This window comes from Aulonocara stuartgranti (genome assembly GCF_965226115.1).
Source record: "Aulonocara stuartgranti genome assembly, chromosome: 12".
Lineage (NCBI taxonomy): Eukaryota > Metazoa > Chordata > Actinopteri > Cichliformes > Cichlidae > Aulonocara > Aulonocara stuartgranti.
Window position 1 is genome coordinate 15,269,636 of NC_138948.1, and position 22,574 is coordinate 15,292,209.

The 22,574-nt window shown below is 39.9% G+C and overlaps 3 protein-coding genes across 5 annotated transcripts in view; all 3 read left to right on the forward strand.

The window, feature by feature from the left end:
- pde4d (phosphodiesterase 4D, cAMP-specific) overlaps positions 1 to 22,574 on the forward strand; it is a 316,846-nt gene that overhangs the window by 72,929 nt on the left and 221,343 nt on the right. The gene's annotated exons all lie outside the window — the stretch shown is intronic.
- ercc8 (excision repair cross-complementation group 8) lies at positions 38 to 16,152 on the forward strand. Of its 3 annotated transcripts, XM_082555169.1 has the most exons (13): positions 38 to 239; positions 348 to 405; positions 857 to 952; positions 2,223 to 2,324; positions 3,582 to 3,705; positions 4,938 to 5,019; positions 5,721 to 5,789; positions 5,880 to 5,946; positions 6,527 to 6,630; positions 7,307 to 7,431; positions 12,735 to 12,932; positions 14,897 to 14,992; positions 15,808 to 16,152. In XM_082555169.1, exons 1-13 carry the CDS (start codon positions 188 to 190, stop codon positions 15,871 to 15,873), a joined length of 1,239 nt encoding a protein of 412 aa, XP_082411295.1. In that variant the 5' UTR covers positions 38 to 187; the 3' UTR covers positions 15,874 to 16,152. The 3 variants fall into 3 exon arrangements, with proteins under 3 accessions (XP_082411295.1, XP_082411296.1, XP_082411297.1); XM_082555170.1 differs by having other exon boundaries at positions 38 to 405; XM_082555171.1 differs by lacking the exons at positions 38 to 239; positions 348 to 405 and adding an exon at positions 1,035 to 1,100 and having other exon boundaries at positions 872 to 952.
- On the forward strand, positions 16,755 to 22,257 carry elovl7a (ELOVL fatty acid elongase 7a). The gene is made up of 8 exons (XM_082555176.1): positions 16,755 to 16,895; positions 18,661 to 18,750; positions 18,847 to 19,037; positions 19,924 to 20,004; positions 20,105 to 20,161; positions 20,254 to 20,359; positions 20,470 to 20,606; positions 20,712 to 22,257. Exons 2-8 carry the CDS (start codon positions 18,687 to 18,689, stop codon positions 20,958 to 20,960), a joined length of 885 nt encoding a protein of 294 aa, XP_082411302.1. The 5' UTR covers positions 16,755 to 16,895; positions 18,661 to 18,686; the 3' UTR covers positions 20,961 to 22,257.

Here is a 22,574-nt window from a genome sequence, read left to right on the forward strand (position 1 = left end):
TTGGGTGACGGTATCAGACCCACCAATCATCGCATCTGTAGTTGAATGCTTTAGAATCCAACATGGCGGCGACTTGTTTTGAATTCTTGAGAGGCCACTTAAATTTCTTTGAATTATAAGCAATGAATTGTAAAAATATCACGATGGAAGTATTTAAGTTGGGTATTTTTCTATTTCATATCGTGTAATGTTTTACAGGACGTCCCGAGACTTACTTTGGATTAAAACGTCACTACATTGTGGGTAACATGTTAGCTTTTGAACTGTAACGCGGTTTAAATACTGGCTAACTGTTAAAACAGAAAAAAGTTGTCTTCATGTTGAAGCTATGTTGGGCTTTCTGACAGCCAGGCGGGCTGGTCTGGATGACCCTCTGAGACTGAGACGAGCGGAATCAACGAGAAGGTGAGAGAGAAGCTCTTATAAACATAACTAGCAAGAAGAAGTCCACAGCAAGCTTTGGACTAATAAAACTATGAAATCGAAATTATACCGGTACTATATGAACATTATGTAACATAACAAGCATCTTAGTTAATACACATACATGAGGTTTTGTTTATAAATAGTTCTTAACTATTGTTAGCATCATTGCTGTATTACATACGACTCTCGAATATGTGCCAGACTTATTATGTTTTGGAAATTCCCACAAACTGAAAAGTTATTTATTTTAACAAAAGAAAGAAACACTAACTCTAGATTTAAGCGCCTTAGTCTGGGCCATTGTTTGTTAATTCATCTCTAACGTTTTAGAGTTAGTTAACTACTTAGGTTTCAGTTTGCCTTCATACATTTTTACATTATAATATGTGTGACTCACTTAAGAAACCCAGCGATCTCTCTCTTTCCAAAGGGTCCTCGGTCTGCAGTTGAATCCGGACAGAGATGTGGACCGAATCCATGGAAATGGCATTAATACCATTGACATTGAAGCAGTTGAGGGAAGATAGTAAGTCTGAGTAACATAGTAAACAAAGCTTAATCTATCCATTTTCTTAATCACTTATTCAGTTCTTTCATACAAACTCCAGACAGAAAGACCCCCGTTCGGCCAGTGGATTTGAACCCAGACTGTGCCATTCCCATGTCCCATACAGGTTCATAAAATAATTCATTAATATCCCCCCTTGGAATGTTAATTCTTGCAATATTGCAGTGATTGGGATGTTGCATAAAAACAACAAAAAATAAGCTCTATTGGAAAAATCATGCAGAAAAGTAAAATTTATCTGACTAAATAACTTGCTGTCCTGACACAGAGATAAATATCTTAACCATAGGCTGTGAAAGTTGTAATATTTAATTTCTACACACACTACATTGCGATCTTTCGGAGGACAACCTTCACTGCTGCTGATCCCGCTTGAGATCCACCATAAGCTGTCTCTGGACATTTTCATAAAATAGTTGAAATGCCAACTACTCACTGAGGCTTTGACCTTAAACCTTTATGTGTAAAGCAACCTTGGGTTCTCTGTAAAGGTCTGAGAGTTTATTATTATTATTATTCATATTATTATTATTGTGGGTAACTATTGAGGATCAGACCGATACGTAATATCAGATCGGTCCATCTCTACTGTATAGTTTTGAAATGCTGCAGAATCACTGTCAGTGGTTCAATGATAAGTATGTAAATAAGTAAAATTAATTTATTTTGGCGCTTTTTAAGACAAGAACCAATCCGAGAACTATAGTACTTTACAGAGGCATTACAAAAGATGGTCAAAATACAGACCAGAATAAAGTAAAAACAATACAAAAACATTACCCAAGTGCTTGATGTTTTTTTAATCTGTTTAAGACCTTTGCAGCTGTAAAAATATAGGAAATAAGTCTTAAGATCCCAAAGGGGCAATTTATTTCAGCAAGACAGATTAACATATAAAAGCAATGACAACAAAGCAAAACCCAATAAAGTAGAAGTAAAGATAACAATGTAAGTATATTTACGTCACATTAAACACTCATTTAACCCTTAGATGAAAGAACAATTATTCATAGTATTGAAACGTTCCTGCACTGTGACTTGACTGCTCTGGAAATTCATATTTTTATCAAGTAACCCCAATCTTTGTTAGTTAGTATAGTGAATATGAAGGCAGAAGTCTGGTTTCAGAGGGTGAGCCTGATGATTGAATCTATGTGTGTATATTTTACAAGGTTTGTAAGACAAAGTAAAAAAAAGTATTTCAGATGACATTTTTTCTGCTGTTCAGCATGCTGTCTGGAGGTGCAGACGGAGTAATCGTCATCTATGACCTGGAGAACTTCAGTGGGAAACTACAGTACAGCTGCAAGGCAGTCTGCACAGTAGGAAGGTAAATGTTAGCCCATTTACTAATTCCATCCACTAGAGAGTAGCATTTTATTGCGGGCTGTACACACAGTGCTGTCCCCAGCTACCTACAGCTTTTTGTTTTGGCTATAAAATATACACAGAAACTAGAAGAGATCTACCACAGTAAATCTGAAATTAAATAATCAAGATGCAATCAAAACGCAGACCTTCACCCATTAACCACTGAGAAATTACAGCTGTTGTTTAATACCTTCCCATAATTTTACGAGCTCAAATGGATTTGGATAAATTAGCGTAATCTTTTTACTAAAACGAATGAGTGTTGAATGGGTTTGAGAATAGTTTCCTTTTGTGAAGTTTTGCCAGGCTTTTACAACAGCTGTCTACAGTTGTTTTGTCTTTATCAAATAAAACGCATCTTTAATTGTGTTGAGATTAGGGGATTCACGTTGCTACTACAGAATACCACTCTTATAAATAAACTTCCAGCTTGTTTTAATAGTTTTTTGGGAACTGCGCATCTGTAACGTGAAGTATCATTGACTTAGCGTTGCTGCATTTGATTAAATCTGAAAAGAAATCACATCTGTGCAATACCATTCAAAATTTTATCAATCTGCTTCTGTCTTCAATAAACACCAATACCCAGTGCTATTGGAAACCATCTATTCCCATGGATCACACTGCAGAAGTTGTTCTACGCTTCAAATGCTGGACCTACAGAACGTTCTTCTTGCATTTTGGAACAGGTTAATCTGAGTTTCATGCTCTGGTCATGAGCATGAAACTCAGGGCCATGCTCATTTGCATAATGAGCATGGCTGGCTTCACTTTCACTGAAAACTATTGAGGCTTCACAGAAAGCCTTGGAGTCAACTTCCCATCTTTTGCCTGCATAACTGATTAGGAAATAAAGACAGCCTACAGCCATCCATGATACAGGTTTTAAGCAACTTGTTTAGTTGTGTGTGTAAAAATGTCTCTAATTCTTCAGTTCAGTATTTTTATTCATCCGCTTCAGTTTAAGGTTTAAAGTCTGCATTTCAGGTTCATCTTGATTATTTTATTTCAGTTTCAGCTGTCAGAGTTAAGAGCCAAAAATGTGAAAATTGTATCAGCGTCCAAACATTTATAGAACTAACTGTACATGAGAGTTTTTTCTCATTTCTTACAGAAAACATCCTGCGCTATCTGGTTTTGTCAATCCCAAATCAAAAACATGACACATGGCTTTCACCCCATGTTTTATTTTTATTTTTTTTGTTCTTGTTTTTAGGTCTAGCCGCTATGTCCATAAATTTAGTGTAGAGACAGTCCAGTGGTATCCTTATGACACAGGAATGTTTGTATCCAGTTCCTTTGACAAGACCATGAAAGTCTGGGACACAGAGACATTAAAGGTAAGGCATGTCAACTACTGTATCATCTGGTAATCAAGCCACTAGGTGAAATGGAGACTGACAGCAGAGGTTAGAAAAATGATTGTTTAAGGTCAGCCAGATGAGCAAGAGGAGGTCTTGCAAGGAGTTGTGGCCTTCCCTAAGCTAAATCAGTCATGCTTTTATACATAAGGTAACAGCTGTGGACAGCGAACAGTTAAACACATCTGCCAGCTAAAGGCTCTTGTACTGGCACTGCAAAGCCAGTAGGGGTTGCAGAGAGGCTTAATGCCTAACAAGTTTATTACCTAGCTTAGTTTTGTCAGGCACACCTGCAAAATGTGTGTGAAGTGGCATGAACAAAGATAGAGATACTGGAAGCGTTACAGTGCCACCCAACATAAACTCAGTAATACCAGAGCTAAATCAACACCTCTCTGTGCAGCCTCAATAAATACTGAGTGTTGTATTAAAACTCCACAAAGGTGGGATTTATTGTAGAGCTCACAGAGAGTGTGTTGCATTTCATTATCAAATTCTAATTTATGGCTTCTCCACCCCCACCCCCGCCTTTTGTTCTTTTCATTTTCTCTTCCCCTCGCTTTCTTATTTTCTGCTTCATGCTTTCTACCTTTCTATGCCACATTGTCCCATATGGCAGGCTCTGAACTGTGCTAGAGTTACACTGGCACCGCAGTTGCTTTAAAAGGTCAGGGAAGGGACAGAAAAGAACCTGTCAACCTTTCACTCGGTTTAACCTGTGTGTTTCTGTCTCTCGCACAAACACACACACAGTTGCATCTATTAAATTCCTAATTGCTCATGGCTGTTTGTCCATTAGTGTGTGTTTTGCATTATTGTGGATGCATTTTTATGCAAACAGAGCTTCCTCTGTGTGTGCAGCCAGTGGTTAAGGCCACGTGGGTGCTGGTGCACACTTACAGATGGAGCACAGAGAGGCTTTTTATGTTTGCTGAAGAATTTGCATTGTAACCGCCACTGGTGCTCAGGCGATCTGCCTTCTGAGCTCTGATCTGCATTGCCCTTTTATTTTTACTTAAAGCTGGGAGCTCTTTCCCTTCACAGAGTGACTTTCTAACACTGTTAAATGTTAAAACTGTGCTTGTATATTTCTATAGATTGTCACTGAGGCAAACATAAGCAAATACACACAGGTCTAAATATGGAGATTGCTGTATTTCTACCATAAGTAACATTTTTCTTTCTCTCCGTCTCCTTCTTTGATTATGCAGCCTGCTGAAGTGTTTCAGTTTGAAGGCAACGTCTACTGTCACCACCTGTCCCCAATCGCCAGGAAGCACAGTCTCATTGCAGGTGCGTGCATGATCCCAGTGAGTTTTTGCTGATCTCAGTGACACAGAGTAAACAAGCTGCACTAGCTGCTTGCATTTCTGTCATTGTGTTTTCAAACTCATTGAACAAAAATCACAATACTTATCCTGTCACTGCTTTGTCATACTAAGCAAGGTGCTAAGTGCTTTACATGTATGAAGGGGTGGGGTTGGGGTGCATAATTCGGTCAGCAGAAGTGTTCTTGTTTCACTGAGCTGGACCAACAGGTTGTTAATACCTACTGGAGAATGTGTTCTATGTCCTTTACATAACCAGTCCCTTGACACACCTGTTTCTAGTTCAGAGATAATCACAGTGTCAATCTCTTTTATTTTCTTTGGTTCCTAAACAATTCATTCCTCGTTAGAAGTTTTACAGATTCTCGTCAAACTAGTTTTGAGTGAATCCCCTCCCCCTCCCCCAATACCTTCGGTTTTTTCTAGAAAGACACTAACACAAGGGAAACTGTTTTAAGGGAATCTGTTCCTAAACAGCAATATTTACAGTATCATACTCGTTCTCTTAGAACCTCAAATTCCTGTTTTTACCCTGATAACACACCTTTTACACATTGATAACGATAATTGGGGATTTTACATTTTAGAAGGAGTGCCCCTATTCACTATTTACATCATCCTTGTAAGTCTAATCTTTGAACTATGTCTGTGTCTCTGTGTTTCCAGTGGGCACCACAAATCCTAAAATCCAACTGTGTGACCTCAAGTCCGGTTCACGGATTCATATTCTTCAGGGTTAGTTGATCACAGTGCTTTTACTCTGTTCTTTCTGTTCTTTTCATCCACCCACGCAGAAGAAAGAAAGTAACGTATTTGCCATTGCAGGTCACAGAGCAGAGGTCCTGTCTGTGCGGTGGTCACCCAGATACGAGCATATCTTAGCCACTGCCAGGTAAGCTCTCTTTGCCATTCTTGGCTACCCTAGTTTGCCCTCAGAGCCACATCAAAGTGAAACGCCAGCTACAGGACAATCCCCTCTATGTAATTTCCCAGCAGTTCTTGTCATCTCACTTCCCAGCCATCTGGCTACATCACAACCCTGCATCAAGGATAATGGCACCAGAACACTACTAGATAGCACCGTGGCGCTCTAGCAGGCCTGCCAGTTTAGCATATGGTAGATACTGTCCCCACCTGTTTTATGCCACATTAGACCTGCTAATTAACCCACTGGGATCACTGTGCTTCTGTCCCCAAAGAGTGTAAGTGATTTTGAAAACAACTGGCACAGAGACACACACACACACACGTGTATGATATTCTAATATGGAGCAGCGTTTTAATTCCCTACAGAAAACTGACCTTTAAAAACAAACACTAGGGTACACAAACCAGCTCGTCTGTAGTGCATCAGCCTCAGCTTGTATCCTGTTAATGGAATATTTAAACACAAATCATGTTTTTGTTAAGTACCTGAATTTTTAGGGAGCATAGAAAGTAAACAAGTCATTTCCCTGGTTTTCCTTCTTAAGTGCAGACAGCAAGGTGAAAGTATGGGATGTGCGCCGTGCTTCAGGTAGTCTCTTCACTCTGGACCAACACAATGGAGACAAGTCGAAAGCCTCCTCTGAGGCAGGTATTGTTGGCATTTTTCTTTTCATTAAATTTTTTGTCTCATTTTTCCTGAGTGGAGCTGACTTCAAGGAGATCTTGTTGTGTTATTATGTCATTGACAGAGAAACAGTTCTAGTTCAGTACCTCAATACCCCATTTATCCATCTTTTGCCCCATAATGTAGTATTTATTGTACAGTGGTGCTGTATATACAGTTTACATGCAGTAGATAAATGGGAGCTGAGGTGTGTCCTGTCACCAAAATAGTTCAGCGGAAGTCTTTTGGATGGGAGACCTCAGAGCATCAACATGAACCAATCCGATTGCTGATGCTTTAAATTAAAAATACATTTCTAATTTATATGAACCACGACAGCTTTGTTTTCCTCTGAATTGTCATGTCTAATGACTTCCAAGATATTCAGGGTAGTGCTGAGTTTGGCTCACTTGGGAAAAGGTCAACATTCTGCATAAATGGTATCTGTTTTTCCTGTTTGAAGTGCCTTTGCATTCAAACCAGGGGGTCAGAAGTTCAGAGAACAGCCGATTACAATTAAACCAGTTTTTCTGGGAGACATATGGTTTTGATGGACACTAAAAACTTATCATTGATGGATTGTCACTGTATAAGACAAATATTTCTTAAAGTCTTTAGGTGACAAATACACTGCTACCATATCTAATCTGTCTTTAACCAGTAAACACCGCCCATAACGGCAGAGTGAATGGCCTGTGCTTCACTGGTGATGGCCTCTACCTGCTCACTACTGGAACCGATGACCGTATGAGGCTATGGAATAGTGCCACCGGGGAGAATACACTGGTAAGGTGTATGAAGGCTTTGTCCTCACAGCCTGTGTAAAAAAGCACTTCATGTAATGTTGTTACAACAAACCAGTTTGTCTTTTGCTGAACAGAGGCTCAGTCATAATCTAGTCAGGACTATCCTACAACTATATCCTTCCAACCAGTTCCTTAAGGGCTTATCCAGTTTATGGCCATGAAGGGGCCTGAGGCCTGTCCCAGCTTAGCAACATAGTGAGACAGACATTCATGTACTTGCACATCCAGACCAATTTAGCATGTTTTTGAACTGTGGGAAGAAGCTCAAGTACCTGTAGAGAACACACACAGCAAACACAGAGGCTCAAACTGGTCAGTAGATTTGAACCCAGATCCTTCCTGCAGACAGTGACTGCACCACCGTGCTGCCCTGCAGTTCTTTGATGATGCTGATATCAACTGAGCTGTTGAAATTGCAGCTGAGCTTGATAGAAGTAATACTATGCTCAGTTTTAGCTACAAAAGGCCGCATACATGAAGCCTGAAATCCTATCAGTGAGCTAAATAACACAACAAATAGTATATCTGCAGGCTGGGTGCTGATTATCTGATTATATGTTATATCAGTATAATACTGATAAGAATAGGTGTGAGAATTGATGAAATCAATATTGATGACTATTACAAGTGTTCTTGGTTCTTGGCCAGTTGTAGTTACACCATTTAAACAGTTAGAAACATGAAAGGAGTTAACAGATTTTTAGAATTTCAATCCTAGAAGGGTGTGAGTTAGGTTACTATGGTGCCTTCTCTTCAGGGCTTGAACTACCTGAGCAAGAATGCTGCTACACAGGCTTTATAACAGACGCACTTCACAGGCTTTCTTAGTGTACGTTATCCCGGTGAGACTCAGACTTAGTTTTACTAAAATTCAGATTCGTAGATGCTTCAATGCTTAAATTCTAAAAAGAATATTGCCGAAGCATCAAAATACAATATAGTGAAACCCAGGCACCCAGGCAAACAAACAGATTAAACATTTTCTTATTGTAAGTATTATAAATGTTCGTTTTTTATAAGCTACTAAAATTCACATAATGTACTTCTGAAAAAAATCTGTTTTTGAATAATTTGCCTTTTTTGTTCTGTTTTACCCAAAATAATTGATCTGCCAGGAACAATGAACTTGTGCCATCAGATTTTTAAACAGGTAAAACAAGTTGACAATCCCTAACTGGTTACCAACGATCAGAAAATGTTAGTGGTTGTAAAAACCAGGTTTACGTGTTAGATCTCACAGCCTCAAAGATTGAATATTCGACTTTTGCTTTTAGTTTTGCCCAGAAGTTAGAGAAATCAGAGCAAAGAAATAGCATAAAATAAAAAAGGCGGATTGTTTTTTGTTTTGTTTTTTTCTTTTCTTTTCTTTTTTTTTTTTTTGTCTAGACTGAGATAACATGGATACCAGAAAATTGGGTACTTAAAAAAAGTGTGCTTCCATGCAAAACTTGTGTTGCACATGAGTGACATGTGAAAGGAATGCAGGGCTCGCAAAAGGTTTTTCCAGTCGGGCTACCAAAATCTATCTCAGCCCTGCCCATCGGGCTATCATAGGAAAATATATGTCAATGCTTTTGCATTCTTTCGAAAATGTAGCTGAGTAATTATGTCATTGGCATCGATGAGCCACTGTCAATATGTGACATATTGAAATCGCGTTTGAATTTCCGCTTGTTTTTTGCTTTCACTTTGCGATTGCGCGAACTGTGTGTAGAGAGCGGCAGCACTGATTGGTGAGTGATGATTACTTGCACACCAATTCCTCTGACATCGTCTTATCACTCATTAGCTTACTATTCAAACATGACAAGTGAAATCTCCCACAGCAAGCTTAAACATGTGAGAGGTTGATTGCGCAGAGAATCGCTGAGCGTTACATGTGTAAAAGCAGCAGGATTTAAGCCGGTATTTTAGAGAGATAAGATAAGATAAGATAGAACTTTATTAATCCCTCGGGTGGGTTCCTCTGGGAAATTCGACTTCCAAAAAGCACAGCAACGACCGAAGTTACAGTTACAGAATTGTTTTATATATATATATACACACACACACACACACACATATATAAATACAGAGACAAATATAAATAAAATATACAAAGGGGATAAATAGAATAAATAGGAATAAAAAATAAAAATACAAGTGAATTGCACATTTCAAGTATTGAGTCTATTGCACTGTTGACTATTTACAAAAAGTATTGCACAAGGTATTGTACAGTGAGGTGAAGAGGCACTACAGCTTAGTTGTTCCCCCCTCCTTTGTCCTCCTGTTTCCCCTCCCTCTCCCCTCCAGAGAGGAGTTAAACAGTTTGATGGCGTGTGGGACAAAGGAGTTTTTAAGTCTGTTAGTTCTTGTCTTTGGGAGAAGCAACCTGTCACTGAACAGACTCTTCTGATTGTTTATGGCCGTGTGCAGAGGATGCCCAGCATTGTTCATAATGTCCATCAGTTTCTTTAATGTCCTTTTCTCTGCCACTGTCACCAGAGTGTCCAGCTTCATGCCGACCACAGAGCTAGCCCTCCTGATCAGTTTCTCCAGCCTGCATGAGTCCTTCTTTGCTGTGCTGCTCCCCCAGCACACCACAGCATAGAAAAGTACTCCAGCAACCACCGACTGGTAAAACATCCTCAGGAGCTTCCTGCAGATGTTAAAAGACCTCAGCCTCCTGAGGAAGTACAGTCGGCTTTGGGCTTTTTTATACAGGTGCTCTGTGTTGCATGACCAGTCCAGTTTATTGTCCACCCACAGCCCGAGGTACTTGTACTTGTTGACCACCTCCACCTCCTCCCCCTCTATCTGAACCGGCAGTGGACCTTCTCTGGACCTCCCGAAGTCCACAACCAGTTCCTTAGTCTTTGAGGTGTTGAGTTGCAGGTGGTTTGTGTGACTCCATGTGACAAAGTTCCTCACCAGACTTCTGTACTCCTCTTCCTGATCATCCCAGATACACCCCATGATGGCCGTGTCATCTGCAAACTTCTGAATATGGCATAATTCAGAGTTGTAGCAGAAGTCAGAGGTGTACAGGGTGAAGAGAAGAGGGGACAGCACAGTTCCCTGTGGTGCTCCTGTGCTGCTGACCACTGTGTCAGACGTGATGTCCTTCAGCCTGACGTACTGTGGTCTGTCGGTGAGGTAGTCGGAGATCCAAGCCACCAGGCAGGGGTCCACCTCCATCCTGTTCAGTTTTTCTTGAAGCATACAGGGCCGGATGGTATTAAAGGCACTGGAAAAGTCAAGAAACAGGATCCTGACCGTGCCTTTTCCCCCATCCAGGTGTGAGTGGGCTCTGTGTAGGAGGTACAGGATGGCATCCTCCACTCCGACACCCGCCTTGTATGCAAACTGTAGTGAGTCCTGGGCATGTTGTACCTGTGGTCGGAGGAAGTTGAGGAAGAGCCGCTCTAGAGTCTTCATAAGATGTGACGTCAGTGCCACCGGTCGGAAGTCATTCAGCTCATTGGGCCGGTTCTTTTTGGGGACCGGGACGATGCAGGATGTCTTCCATAGGGCGGGCACTCTCCCCAGTCGCAGACTGAGGTTGAAGACTCGTTGTAGCGGCTCCCCAAGTTCAGCAGCACACGCCTTTAGCATCCTAGGACACACCTTGTCTGGGCCTGCTGCCTTTCTGGGGCGAAGCTTCCTCAGTTGCCTCCTGACCTGATCCACTGTGACACTGGGAGATGTTTGGGAGGAGGGGAGGGGGGGAGCTGTCTTGCTGCTGAGAGAGGGATTGGAGGAGGGGGGTGTCATGGTGTCAGGAAGGGGGGGGGGGGGGGGGGGTTCTGCTCAGCCAAATAAGACAGGGTGAAGAAGGGACAGCCAAAGAAAAGCTTACCACAAAACGGAAAAGTTATGACAAATCAGACTATGAGGCAAAAAAAAGCGTAGCTTTTTTGGTTTCATGGACAAAAGAATTTCTGTGGCTGGAATATGACGAACTAAATAACATGATGTTCTGCCAGGTGTGTTGTGAGTTTCATTCAATTTCTGAGTCGACAAGCGCCTTTGTTACTGGGACCAGTAATTTTAAGAAAGACCCCATCAGAACCCATGAGAAATGCAAGGAATGCATTATTTCCCAGTCTGCAATATCTTTCCCAGAACAAACAGCAATTGCAAAAAACATACTAAAAATGAACCAAGCACGAGAAGAAGTCCTGAAAAAGCTGTTTAGAACAGCGTACTATGTTGCAAAGAGTGAACTACCTTTGGCAAAATTTAGCAGTCTTTGCAAACTTCAAAAAGCAAATGTCCTAGATCTTGGTTCCACTTACCTCTTACCAGTGACTCCAGTGGAAATGTCAGATTCAGGATCTGACACAGACTGATTCATGTTCTACACAGTTCTTACAAGTTCATAGAAATTTCTGTTCAATGAGAACCAAGTATTTGAGTTGATGATTGGAATCTTTATACAGTTGTTGTGATTTGTATTTTAAAAATTTTTTGATTAATTTTTGTTTCCGTTACAATATTAAACATTAAAGCATAATATTGTAACGGAAACAAAACATAAAAAAATTGCTCCCTTTTTTATTCGGGCTACTTAAATTTATTTTGGGCTACCAAAAACTGTAGAGTGCCGGCCCGAAGGGCTTCCAGGGATTTAGAAATTTTGCGAGCCTTGGAATGTGTTACCTCATTCAGCCTGTTTCACAGATGCATAGGAAAAATACAAGTTATTCTCTGCCTTCAAGTTCACATAGCTGCCCTATTTAAAGTTCTGTTTGTCTTCATTTTGGAAACTCTACCAAGTCTTGAAAAATAGTGACACACTTAAAAAAAAAAAAAAATCTAGCATCTTTTGCAAGAACAAGGATATCAAACAAAAACAGTGTCAAATAATTGAAATAAAATGCGATCAGTTATAAAAGCCTCACGATATGAGTGAGTTTTATACTGATAAATGAAATAGTTAAATAATTTAGACCAAAAAGCAATACAGAAGAGTCTGCTGGAAATGCCATGATATATAAAGCCTTTAAAGGAATTGTGTCCAAGTTTTATGTCCACAGTTAAGCTTTAGAAGCCTTTAAATATTAGTGTCTTTTAATGGGCTCTTTGGATAATCTTATTTTCATTTTCATGAATTAATTGAAGTTTTTTTTTGTCAAATGAAAGTGCAGAAAATTTCTAATCTTCCAGAATGTTTTGCAACATCTTGGCATTCGATTAAAAATGGCTTAATCCTTATGCAGAAAATGCCTGAGGTTTATGTTTGGACTTTTTATTCGGATGTCATCTGAACCGTGTGCCCCTTCACTCGTTATCCCTCAGGTAAATTATGGGAAGGTCTGCAACGAGAGTCGGAAAAGGCTACAGTTCACAGTGTCACGTGGCTGCAGCCCAGAGTTTGTGTTTGTGCCATGCGGCAGCTCTGTTGCAGTGTACACCCTTCACACGGGAGAGCTGGTCACCATGCTTAGGGGTCACTATAACAGTGTGGACTGTTGTGAGTTCCACCCAGACTACCAGGTGAGTCCATCTGATTTATCACCTCACAGTCAAGAGTGGTTTGTCCCCCGCATGCTTACAGTAACCCTGCTGGATTCTCTCTGTTCCTCATCTTTTTGTTTTATTTCATCAGCTCTGCAGTAGTACCTGTAAGTAATCTGCAGTCACCATGGTACTCTCAAATGAGTTACTTCCTGCGGATAGATAACAGGGTAGAGTCAATACTGACTTCCATAAATGCAAATGCAGGTGCTTCTTATGTGAAACTCAGGTTTGTGCTCATAGCCTCTTTACCATGTGTGAAAATTAATGCCATCACATTTATCTCTGCTTTATCAGATCTAGGAGCAAAACAGTGCAGTCTGTCTTACTGTTGTTTTGCTGTTGCCTTGTAAAACGCTCTGCTTGTGTTGACAGAATTGGAAGCAGTTAGTTCCATGTGACATTTGTGCTTTATCACAGCCATTTCGACTAAATAAATTCTTGACTCTTTAGTCGTCAGTGCTACCAGATATGTTGCAAAAGCTTTTTCTTTCATTTGTGCCTCAATGAATTACCTAATCGAGGCAATGAGTGAATGAGTCATGTTAAAATCTGTGTATATGGACATATGTGCTAACCGACAGGCAACAGGTGATTCAGGATTACTTCACAGGTGTCACAAGTCCAAAATGTGATAGAATCATCGACTGTATATACAGAAAAGTTATGCATCTTAAAAAGTGAACCCATTACTTTTTTCTTAAGGCAAGCAGGAAGTGACACCGCTGGTTGCCAGAAGAAAACAACCATACTCCTATCTTGCAGTGGTGGTGCAGTTGTTCTCTCCTCTCTTTACAGTGCTATTAAAGCAGTGTACACTCTAGTGTAGGCCTATGTTGTGACTGACGAGTCACTTCCTTGTTAGCATGCAACGTTGTCGCTTTCTCAGATAAATTCACTCTCCCGCTCAAGTCAAAATGGGACTTCATAATCAATGGGTGAAGTCATGGTGGCTATTGTCATCTTTTCTGTACACTGTGCCTGAGACGAAACATGTAAATGGGAGAATAAATGTACAGTTATTGATTATTTTGATTGATTGATTGATTGATTGATTGGTAATTTATTTCAACATGTGAACAATATACAATTATATGATACGTTTCAATATAATATTGATAAGAATAGGTGTAATATGTGTCAAAGTTCATGCAGGCTCATCAAACTTGGACAATGGAAGACTTGAAAATGCTGTCTGTACTAATGACTTCTTTGTGATATTTGGATTGTAGGATCACAACTTGGTTTAACAACATGAAAGCGTGGATGCAATAATCTAGAGCCACTGGTTTCCCTGCCTATTCTTTGTGATTCCAGTAACTATATTCTATTTTTATTAAATAAGTATTAATTGCAAGATTATTCTTCAGATAGGTTGTATTCATTTTATTTTAAGAGTAATATTTTAGTGAAAACAGTGCTTGTTTTCATTCAAGATGGTGTTTTTTTGTTTAGTACTTCAGTTATGTATTTCTACTCCAGTGTTCCTTAATTAATTTAAATCCTAGTTATGTTTATTTAGCCAGTCCTTTGTGCTGAGAAACAGCCTATTATGTATCGGCACAAATGGAGAAGGCCGTCTAACCCGTGCACTCCTTATTAGGAGTTGCTGCATCCGGTGACATCGATTTTCTGTGTTTGACAGTTATAAGAATGCAGTTTGGCAGCTTGTCACTCTGAAGAGTCACAGGAAGGGACACCTTGTTCTGAAAACGTTTTATGCTTCCTGTATGATATAATGACCCGCAGTCATTAAACTGTCCCCTGTGACATCACCTGTTGTACATGGACAGTTTTAAGTGTGTTCATTACTTTGCTTTTGGTACCAGTTATGCTTGTTGACACTGGTTTTCTCCCCGCACTGATGTCATTGGAAGTACTTTGAGGTTTGCTGAAAAGGTCGATGTGTACATTATTGTCCCTGTTGTTTGTGCTGTATGTAGGAGGTGTACAGTGGAGGTAAAGACTGTAACATTCTAGCATGGGTCCCTGTCCTCCGTCCCTCAGATGTGGAGGAAGACTCAGACCATGAAGTAAAGGTAAAGGTCATAACAACAGGAAACAATAGTAGATGGAAGAATCTGAAAAATTGTGGAATCCAAATGCTGTTGAACTTTGCTTCCACCACTGAAAAAAAATAAAACAATATAATTATAATAACAACAATAATAACTGCTATGCATGAGTCAAAATTTTTTAGTGTTTCAAAATTTCAGTTTAGATATTCCAGAGTTTCAACTTTGAGACAAAAGTTGAAATTTTGACATAACAACCCAAAATATTTGGAGATAATTCAAAATTTTGTCGTGGCTCTACCTGCCTTGTTTTTCAGTGGTGAAGAAGAGCTTCCATAAAGTGCCCTTGATGATATAACAGATTTGATCTTTCTTCTTTTTGCTTTTGTAGGGTTGTTTTTTGTACAGAAAGGCCATGAATGTTACATCATCATACCCAGTGCAAACAATAATGATTATAGTCTGCAAACCTCTTTTAATCTTCATATATATAAATATATATGTTTTTAAGCTAATCTTCAATAATTGTGGTCATTTACTATAAATGAACGTCCTCTGATTTGGACCTTTCTGGATTTTTTGTTTTTCCTTCCAGAAACGAGATCATAGATAAGCACGTGTCATCTGAAGAATTTAACTTATGAAACTTCAGTGTTATCTTCATGTTAATAAATAATGTTTACATAGTTGTCTATCACACTTGATGGGAACTGCAGATACTTGTATTTTTTCTTAGTTATATAATCATACATGTGACACGTGCATATATATTATGTACTTTCACAGAAGTGAGCTTTCTTTATTGTGCAAACTGAGTTAAATGTTTTGGTCTCTCACAGGGTGCTGCTGGCCAGTCTTCGGTGAACCCTGCCTTTCAGGATGCGTGGAGCAGTGATGAAGACTAACGCTGGATTTGTTTTGAGCATGTGGACAACATTTAATGTCTGATTATTCACAATTACTGTAAAACAAATGCTCCAAAAGCCTTAAAACTTAAACGTGTTAACAACGGTATGACTTTGTAAATGTTTTTGTACGTTTGATAAATCATTGTTACTTTTTTTTTTTTATTTAAACATGTAAAACCAAAATGGTCCTTAATTAGTATTTTCAGTAAGTCTCTTTTAGTCTTAGGCAGTATCTGCTATTGTTAAAGGAAGCTGAATAAATACTTACTGTCACAATGCTGATACTACATTTACATTATTGAAATGAAACCTTTACCTAGACATCTGCAGGCCATTTAAAAAGGTGTGGTTTCAGTCTACACCTGATTTTTAAAAGACTTTACCCATATTGCTTACATGGGAGTAACCAGGTGGCATTCAAAAACACAGATTGTCCTGTTGTCATTACTAAAAAAATTTGCATTTGTTGTGCCGTCAGGGCTTAGTAAAGAAGCGATGGCGAAACCTTTGTTGGACACACCCCCTACAAGTTTTACACATTGGTTTTATTGACATATAAACATTTAAGACATCACTGTCATAAACATTAGGGATAATTGTCCGTCTGCTTTATTAAAATCAGAGGAAATGCCACTGTTATTGTGATTATAGTGGAAAATTACAATTTAGCAGTTTTCCAACTGAAACAAATGATTAATTACGTGTCAAGATAGACATGTATCATTGTTAAAAAATGTCACGTCGCTTCGGATGAGCCATTGCTCAAGAATTAAACTGGGTCCAGTTGAACCACAACTGCTCCAATCAGCGAGCGCGGGGGGCGTGGCGTGAGGCAGAACCCCGCCTCCGGCTCGCCGGCATAAGGGAGCGAGCAGCGCGTGCGCTGTTAGCGAGTGACAGGAGAGCGAAGCGTACACCTGTAGGAGGGCTGCAGGTGGAAACGGGAATTTGGATAGCAACGATTCGGCGGTTGAAGGGGGATTGTCGTTGAGTTTCAGCTGCCGTGGCGCTGAGGGCTGGTGAGTTTTCTTTCTAATGGGGGTAAAAATACAAAGACGGGAAGGATGTAAAAACACCGGCGCAACGACCATAAACCTGCCCGTGATTACTGAAACATTTCTGGTCACTGTGACACGCATGATGGCTGCTTTTGTTTTCTGAAAAAAGACGAGAAAACCTAAACTTTCCACCTGGATACTGTAAATCTTCAGCTTATAGATATAGAATGTTAAGTATAGGCCATACATTGATGAACGTTTTTATACAGCACATTTTAAACTTGCTGTGATGCTTAAAACGAAGTGGCTGTCTACTAAGTTCATCTTAAGTTTTTGTTTGTTTTTTCTTAATTGACAACTAAATCCCAGTCTGGGTTTAGTACTGTCGCTCACTCTGTGGCACATAATATGAATATTAAATATTTTATTTCGTGGTCTATAAAAAGCTAATAATTGAGGGTGGTAGCCACCTCTCACCTGAAAGTACATTTCTGTCTTAGTAACCTGCGGAAGTTGACGTTGCACAAATGAGGAGCCACGCCATGGGAGTAGCAGCTTTCACATCTTCATCTCTGACTATAACGTTAATTGGCGTGTCAAGGCTTGCCGTGTCTTGATTAGTGAGGAGAATCCAGACGGCCATGCCTTTTATCACTTTAGCCAGTTAGGCTCCTGTGTCACACAGGTAGACACACCTCGAAAACCTGTCATGTAGGGTTAGGTTCCACAGCAGACGAGGGATGATGTGTTTTACGTGTTGCTTTCGCAAATGTATTGCTCTTTCTTCACAAACTACAACAATACTGTAGGCTAACCTGTTGGTTTGTGCTCTACAGTTGCTTCACTTCTGCTTTGTCTGCATGACAGATTGAGCATTTCCCTTTGGCAAACTTTATATAGTATCACAGAGGTTAAAACCTGTCTGATCACTCACTGCTTACCTTCACTTGGTTCAGCACTAGTCCTGAATCCATTGTATAGATGGGGTGTTTTCACTCATCAGGAACAGTTTTTAAATAAGGTTCAGTGTCATAAAAGCAACAGCGCCCAGTATCTGCATGTAGATTACTGTCAACAAAGCCTACTAAGAGTCTGTGTGACGTGGACTATGTTGAAGTTGGGTTTTGATTCATTACTGAATGAATTCTGGTCACACAGTGGCTTGTTTTTTGACGAGAGAGAGGGGCTGCTACTCATTGTACTCCCATCACACTCTCGCTTTGTCTGCCTCAGAAGGGCAGCCAAGAATAGCTGAGTGGCCTTTTTCTTTTTTCTTTTTCTTTCCTCCCTCAAACAGTCCAGTCTTTGAGACTTTGTAGTTGACTGTAGTTCAGTGTGCCCTAACCCGAACTGTAACGGCAACATGGTTCATGATTTTTGATTTTGAACATGCGTTAAAGTTTCATCCTGCGATAATGCATCTTGAGGAATTTGTCTCAGTGAGCAGTCCTGTTGCACTTGTTTTTCCTTCTCCCTCCCCCTAGACAAACCGTTCCAGTTCCTCCTCTGTGCTTTTTGTATAAAACATTCAAGAGGTAGTAACAATTGCCACCATTAATGGCTCTTTCTTTTTTTTTTTTAAATTAAAAAAATATCTGTTTTACAATTATTTTATTATTTTTGTTTAGTAAAGTCTTCATACATATTCAAAAGCCCCTACATACATGGGTTGAAGTTGCTAGATACAAATATCACCGAGCCTGCTTCTGTGCTCTGCTTTTCATCCAAATACCACTGAACTTGTAGTCTAAACTGACACTGTGACCTTTGCCTCTGCTCCTTCTAGGTGAAGTACAAGCAGCTTGTCTGAAAATGGAGTTTGGAAGCATAAAGTCCACTGTTGGGCTGATTTATGATGAGTTCATGCAAAATGCAGGTGAGTCTTTGCCCAAAACTAACTCTGTGCTATCACTTTTGGTTTTCTGTCTGCATATTTTTTTCAAACCCCTCTACATGTTTTTTTTTTTTGCAGATACACGGACGGAGAATTGGCTGCTCATGTCGTCTCCTATCCCCCAAACCATCATCATCACAGCATACATTTACTTTGTGACATCACTGGGGCCTCGAATCATGGAGAATCGCAAAGCCTTTGACCTCAAAGGAGTTCTTGTAGTCTACAATTTCAGCGTGGTGGCCCTGTCACTCTACATGTGCTATGAGGTGAGTCCACATACTATTGTTTTGTTTTGTTTTTTTACTTCAGTTGGTGCTGACGGGTATTTTAAAAGTGAAATCCTTTCCTGGAAGGTTTTGCACTCCATACCGTACAGAGAGTGAACGTCTTGCATTGTTTCAAATTGCTATGACACATGCCCTCTTGTGAAATACACTTTTTTTTTTTTTTTCTTCTCCCCTTCATGGACTGGTTATTTGAGGTTAAACCAGATCAGCAGGTGTCATTTCCTTATTAAAATGCTTTGTATTCAGCAAATGCTTCTCTGGTCCCACATAACTTTGGTTTCACTGCTTTCCAATGAGCCATGAATGAACCTGAGTGACAGAATTTATTTTTACACCAGAGATTGGATATATTCAGGTAAACTTGAAGGAAAACATTACAGCATTGGGTTGATGGAGGACAACCTCTAATTTGTAAATTACTTGCACTGAATGTTCAGCCACAGACGCGCTGCGGTTTGTGTTCATGTCTGTTTGGAAAGCTGTGATTTGCAGCTAGATTTAATTGTAGACATGTGGTGTGCCGTTTGGGTGGAGCAGGTGATGCAAGTCAAGATATTAACCTGCAGACATGCGATTCAGCAGCATGATTTGAGTTACAGTGAAGGTGAAAAGGAAGTAAGAAGAGATGAGAAATAAGTGGATGAAATGGTTTGGCAGAATTAGAAATTCCAACTGCATGTCCTGGAATAGGGTTTGGTTTGGGTGGTGTACACTAGCAGAACTGCTTTTGTTTCTATTTGTATGAAAAATCTGTTTTTAAATGAAAAGGTGGTGGAAAGTGAATGACGTGAGAAGCTGATACATGGAACTTTCCTGCTTGTCTTGTTTGTTCATGTAACCGAAACTTCCACCATTTGTGTCATAGTTTGTGATGTCAGGATGGGGAACCGGATATTCCTTCCGCTGCGACTTGGTGGACTACTCTGACTCGCCACAAGGCCTGAGGGTAAGTCACTATTAAGTTCAGATGAGCTGATTACAAACGAGTAGTTCAAGGTTTTGACGTATGTGGGTCTGGCGCTAAAGTTTTCTCACTTCTCCTCCAGATGGCAGCAACGTGCTGGCTTTACTACTTCTCAAAGTTCATTGAGATGTTAGACACAGTAAGTGGGGGGGGAAAGTTGCATACCTATGTCTTTGTAATATCCACCCAGGCCTCACCCAGTTTATTTTAAAGCACTGCGTCTCTTTTCAGATTTTCTTTGTGCTGAGGAAAAAGAACAGCCAGGTGACTTTCCTTCATGTCTACCATCACTCCATCATGCCATTCACCTGGTGGTTTGGTGTCCGCTTTTCTGCAGGTAAAAACCACCATCTCCTCTTCTTCGATGTACAAGCAACCTTCATTCATGACAGTATATGAACTCCTTGACATTTTCTTTCGCAATGCCTCATCCACTCCCTGTTACAGGTGGACTGGGAACATTCCACGCCCTGCTAAATTGTGTCGTTCACGTGATCATGTACACATACTATGGGCTGACTGCCATGGGACCCAAATACCAGAAGTACCTGTGGTGGAAGAAGTACCTCACAACCATCCAGCTGGTATGTCAAATGGCTTTTTATATTTATTTTTGCTCTTCTTTACAAAGACCTGGGTTAAACTTTGGCACTATAAGTCAACCACTATATTCTTTATTTGCTTTGTAGATTCAGTTTGTTATGGTGACCAGCCACATCTCCCAGTATTTCTTCATAAAGGACTGCCCATACCAGTTCCCAATCTTCGTCTACATCATCGGCCTGTACGGGCTGATTTTCTTGTTTCTCTTCCTCAACTTCTGGTACCATGCCTACACCAAGGGCAAGAGACTGCCAAAGGTCCTTCAGGCTCAGACATGGTCGCACCACACCAACGGCGTCATGAATGGAAATGCCAATCATGACAAGGATGAGTGACGCAGCAGCTTCTCAGGGGTTTGGGGTTGAGTAAAATAAGGAAACTACTGTGGTAGTCTGAGATGCAAACCCAGTTCGTCTGGACTTTATATATATTTTTTGATAACTCCTTTACTACAAACTGCAAAAGACAATCTTTAAATTATAAGCGAAACTATATTTAAGGTTACTGAACCAAACCAAAAGGTTTAGCTTTTCTGATTTCTACTTAAGGTAAGGCCAAAGTTCTCCCACAGATGTCGACACTTAAGAAATTAATAAAATAAAGTCTTAGAAACTGACCACCTGCTCTACAGGGCTCTTCCAGTGAGAGCCTGAGCTGTACAGGAATACTGGCTTCCTCACAAAGCTTCTAAAACAGATCTTTTTTTTCTCTTTTTTTACCCTTTTTATTCAGATTTGATCTTACTTCTCAATATACTTTTTTTATTATTATTTAAAGACTGTGCACTGAAATCAAGGGTTGTTTATTTCACTCTACCTAAAAGAACAACTGTTTAGAAGCCACGCGTCCTGTTTTTCAGGTCTTTGTTCAAAGGGCTACAAGCAAGCACAACCGGGTTTAGGTGTTTGAGAGCGCACGTCCACTCCTTTGCTGCTTGATTCACAGCTGCTGCTCGTGGTGTAGACATTCATTGAAAATGCAGTCTTTAAACGGCATCAGTTTTCACTTCTGACTTGAGTCTCCTATGAACCGTTGCTGTGACACATGCCGGGGAGGGCAGACTAAGTTCTTGTAGGATCCAGAGCAGAGCTCTAGTGAGTTTTTGCTGCTTCCTTGCAGAGACATAATGCAAAAATTAAGACTATTACAAGACTTGCACAATATGCACAACTTAGCCATTCAGTTGGAAGATATGAGCAGCTTTGCTTGACTGCTACGCTTCATGTGTTGAAATTCTGTTAAGCTAACGGGGTCTTCACATAGCTGGAGTTAGCTTTTTTTGGATGTAATTCTTGAATAGTTTTTGTATGTTATGATGACCTTTTAACCTTAAGTGAATATAACACTCTGCGTCTCTGGTGACTGAGGACACAGGATTGAGATTTGTGTGGAAAGATTTACACTTGTTTTGTTTTTTTTCCTGTTTGTTTGTTTGTTTGTTTGTTTGTTTTGTTTTAATTCTTTTTTTTCCCCATTTGCAAATGCACAACACAAAATATTTACAGATATGTAATGGCTTTTTCCCCAGACCCCGCCTTGTATTAATGGAGAAAAATGCAACAAAAAATGAAATGTTTATATTGTATTTTATATGTATTTATATAAATAAATGATGGACTTCAGAAAATGTAATCTTGCTTTCGGCCTGTTATTTCAACTCTGGATATTTGATACTTTTGACAACTTCATAGATGCAACGCCATTAACAGGCTAATGTCCCGTTTGACTGTTTCAGATGAGCGAGTTGGCCTTAATTAGGTAGATGGATGCCATCGAGACAAGACTGCATTTACAGTTATTAAGCATTGTTTTAAGGACAAACCCCAGTGTAGATTCTCTCCACACTGACTGTGAAATTGCTTTGACCAGATTGTAATGAGCAGTTGTCACCAGCAGGGAGTGCTGTTTAACTGACGTTGCTCATGGCCTGTTTGTTTTAATCAGAATCA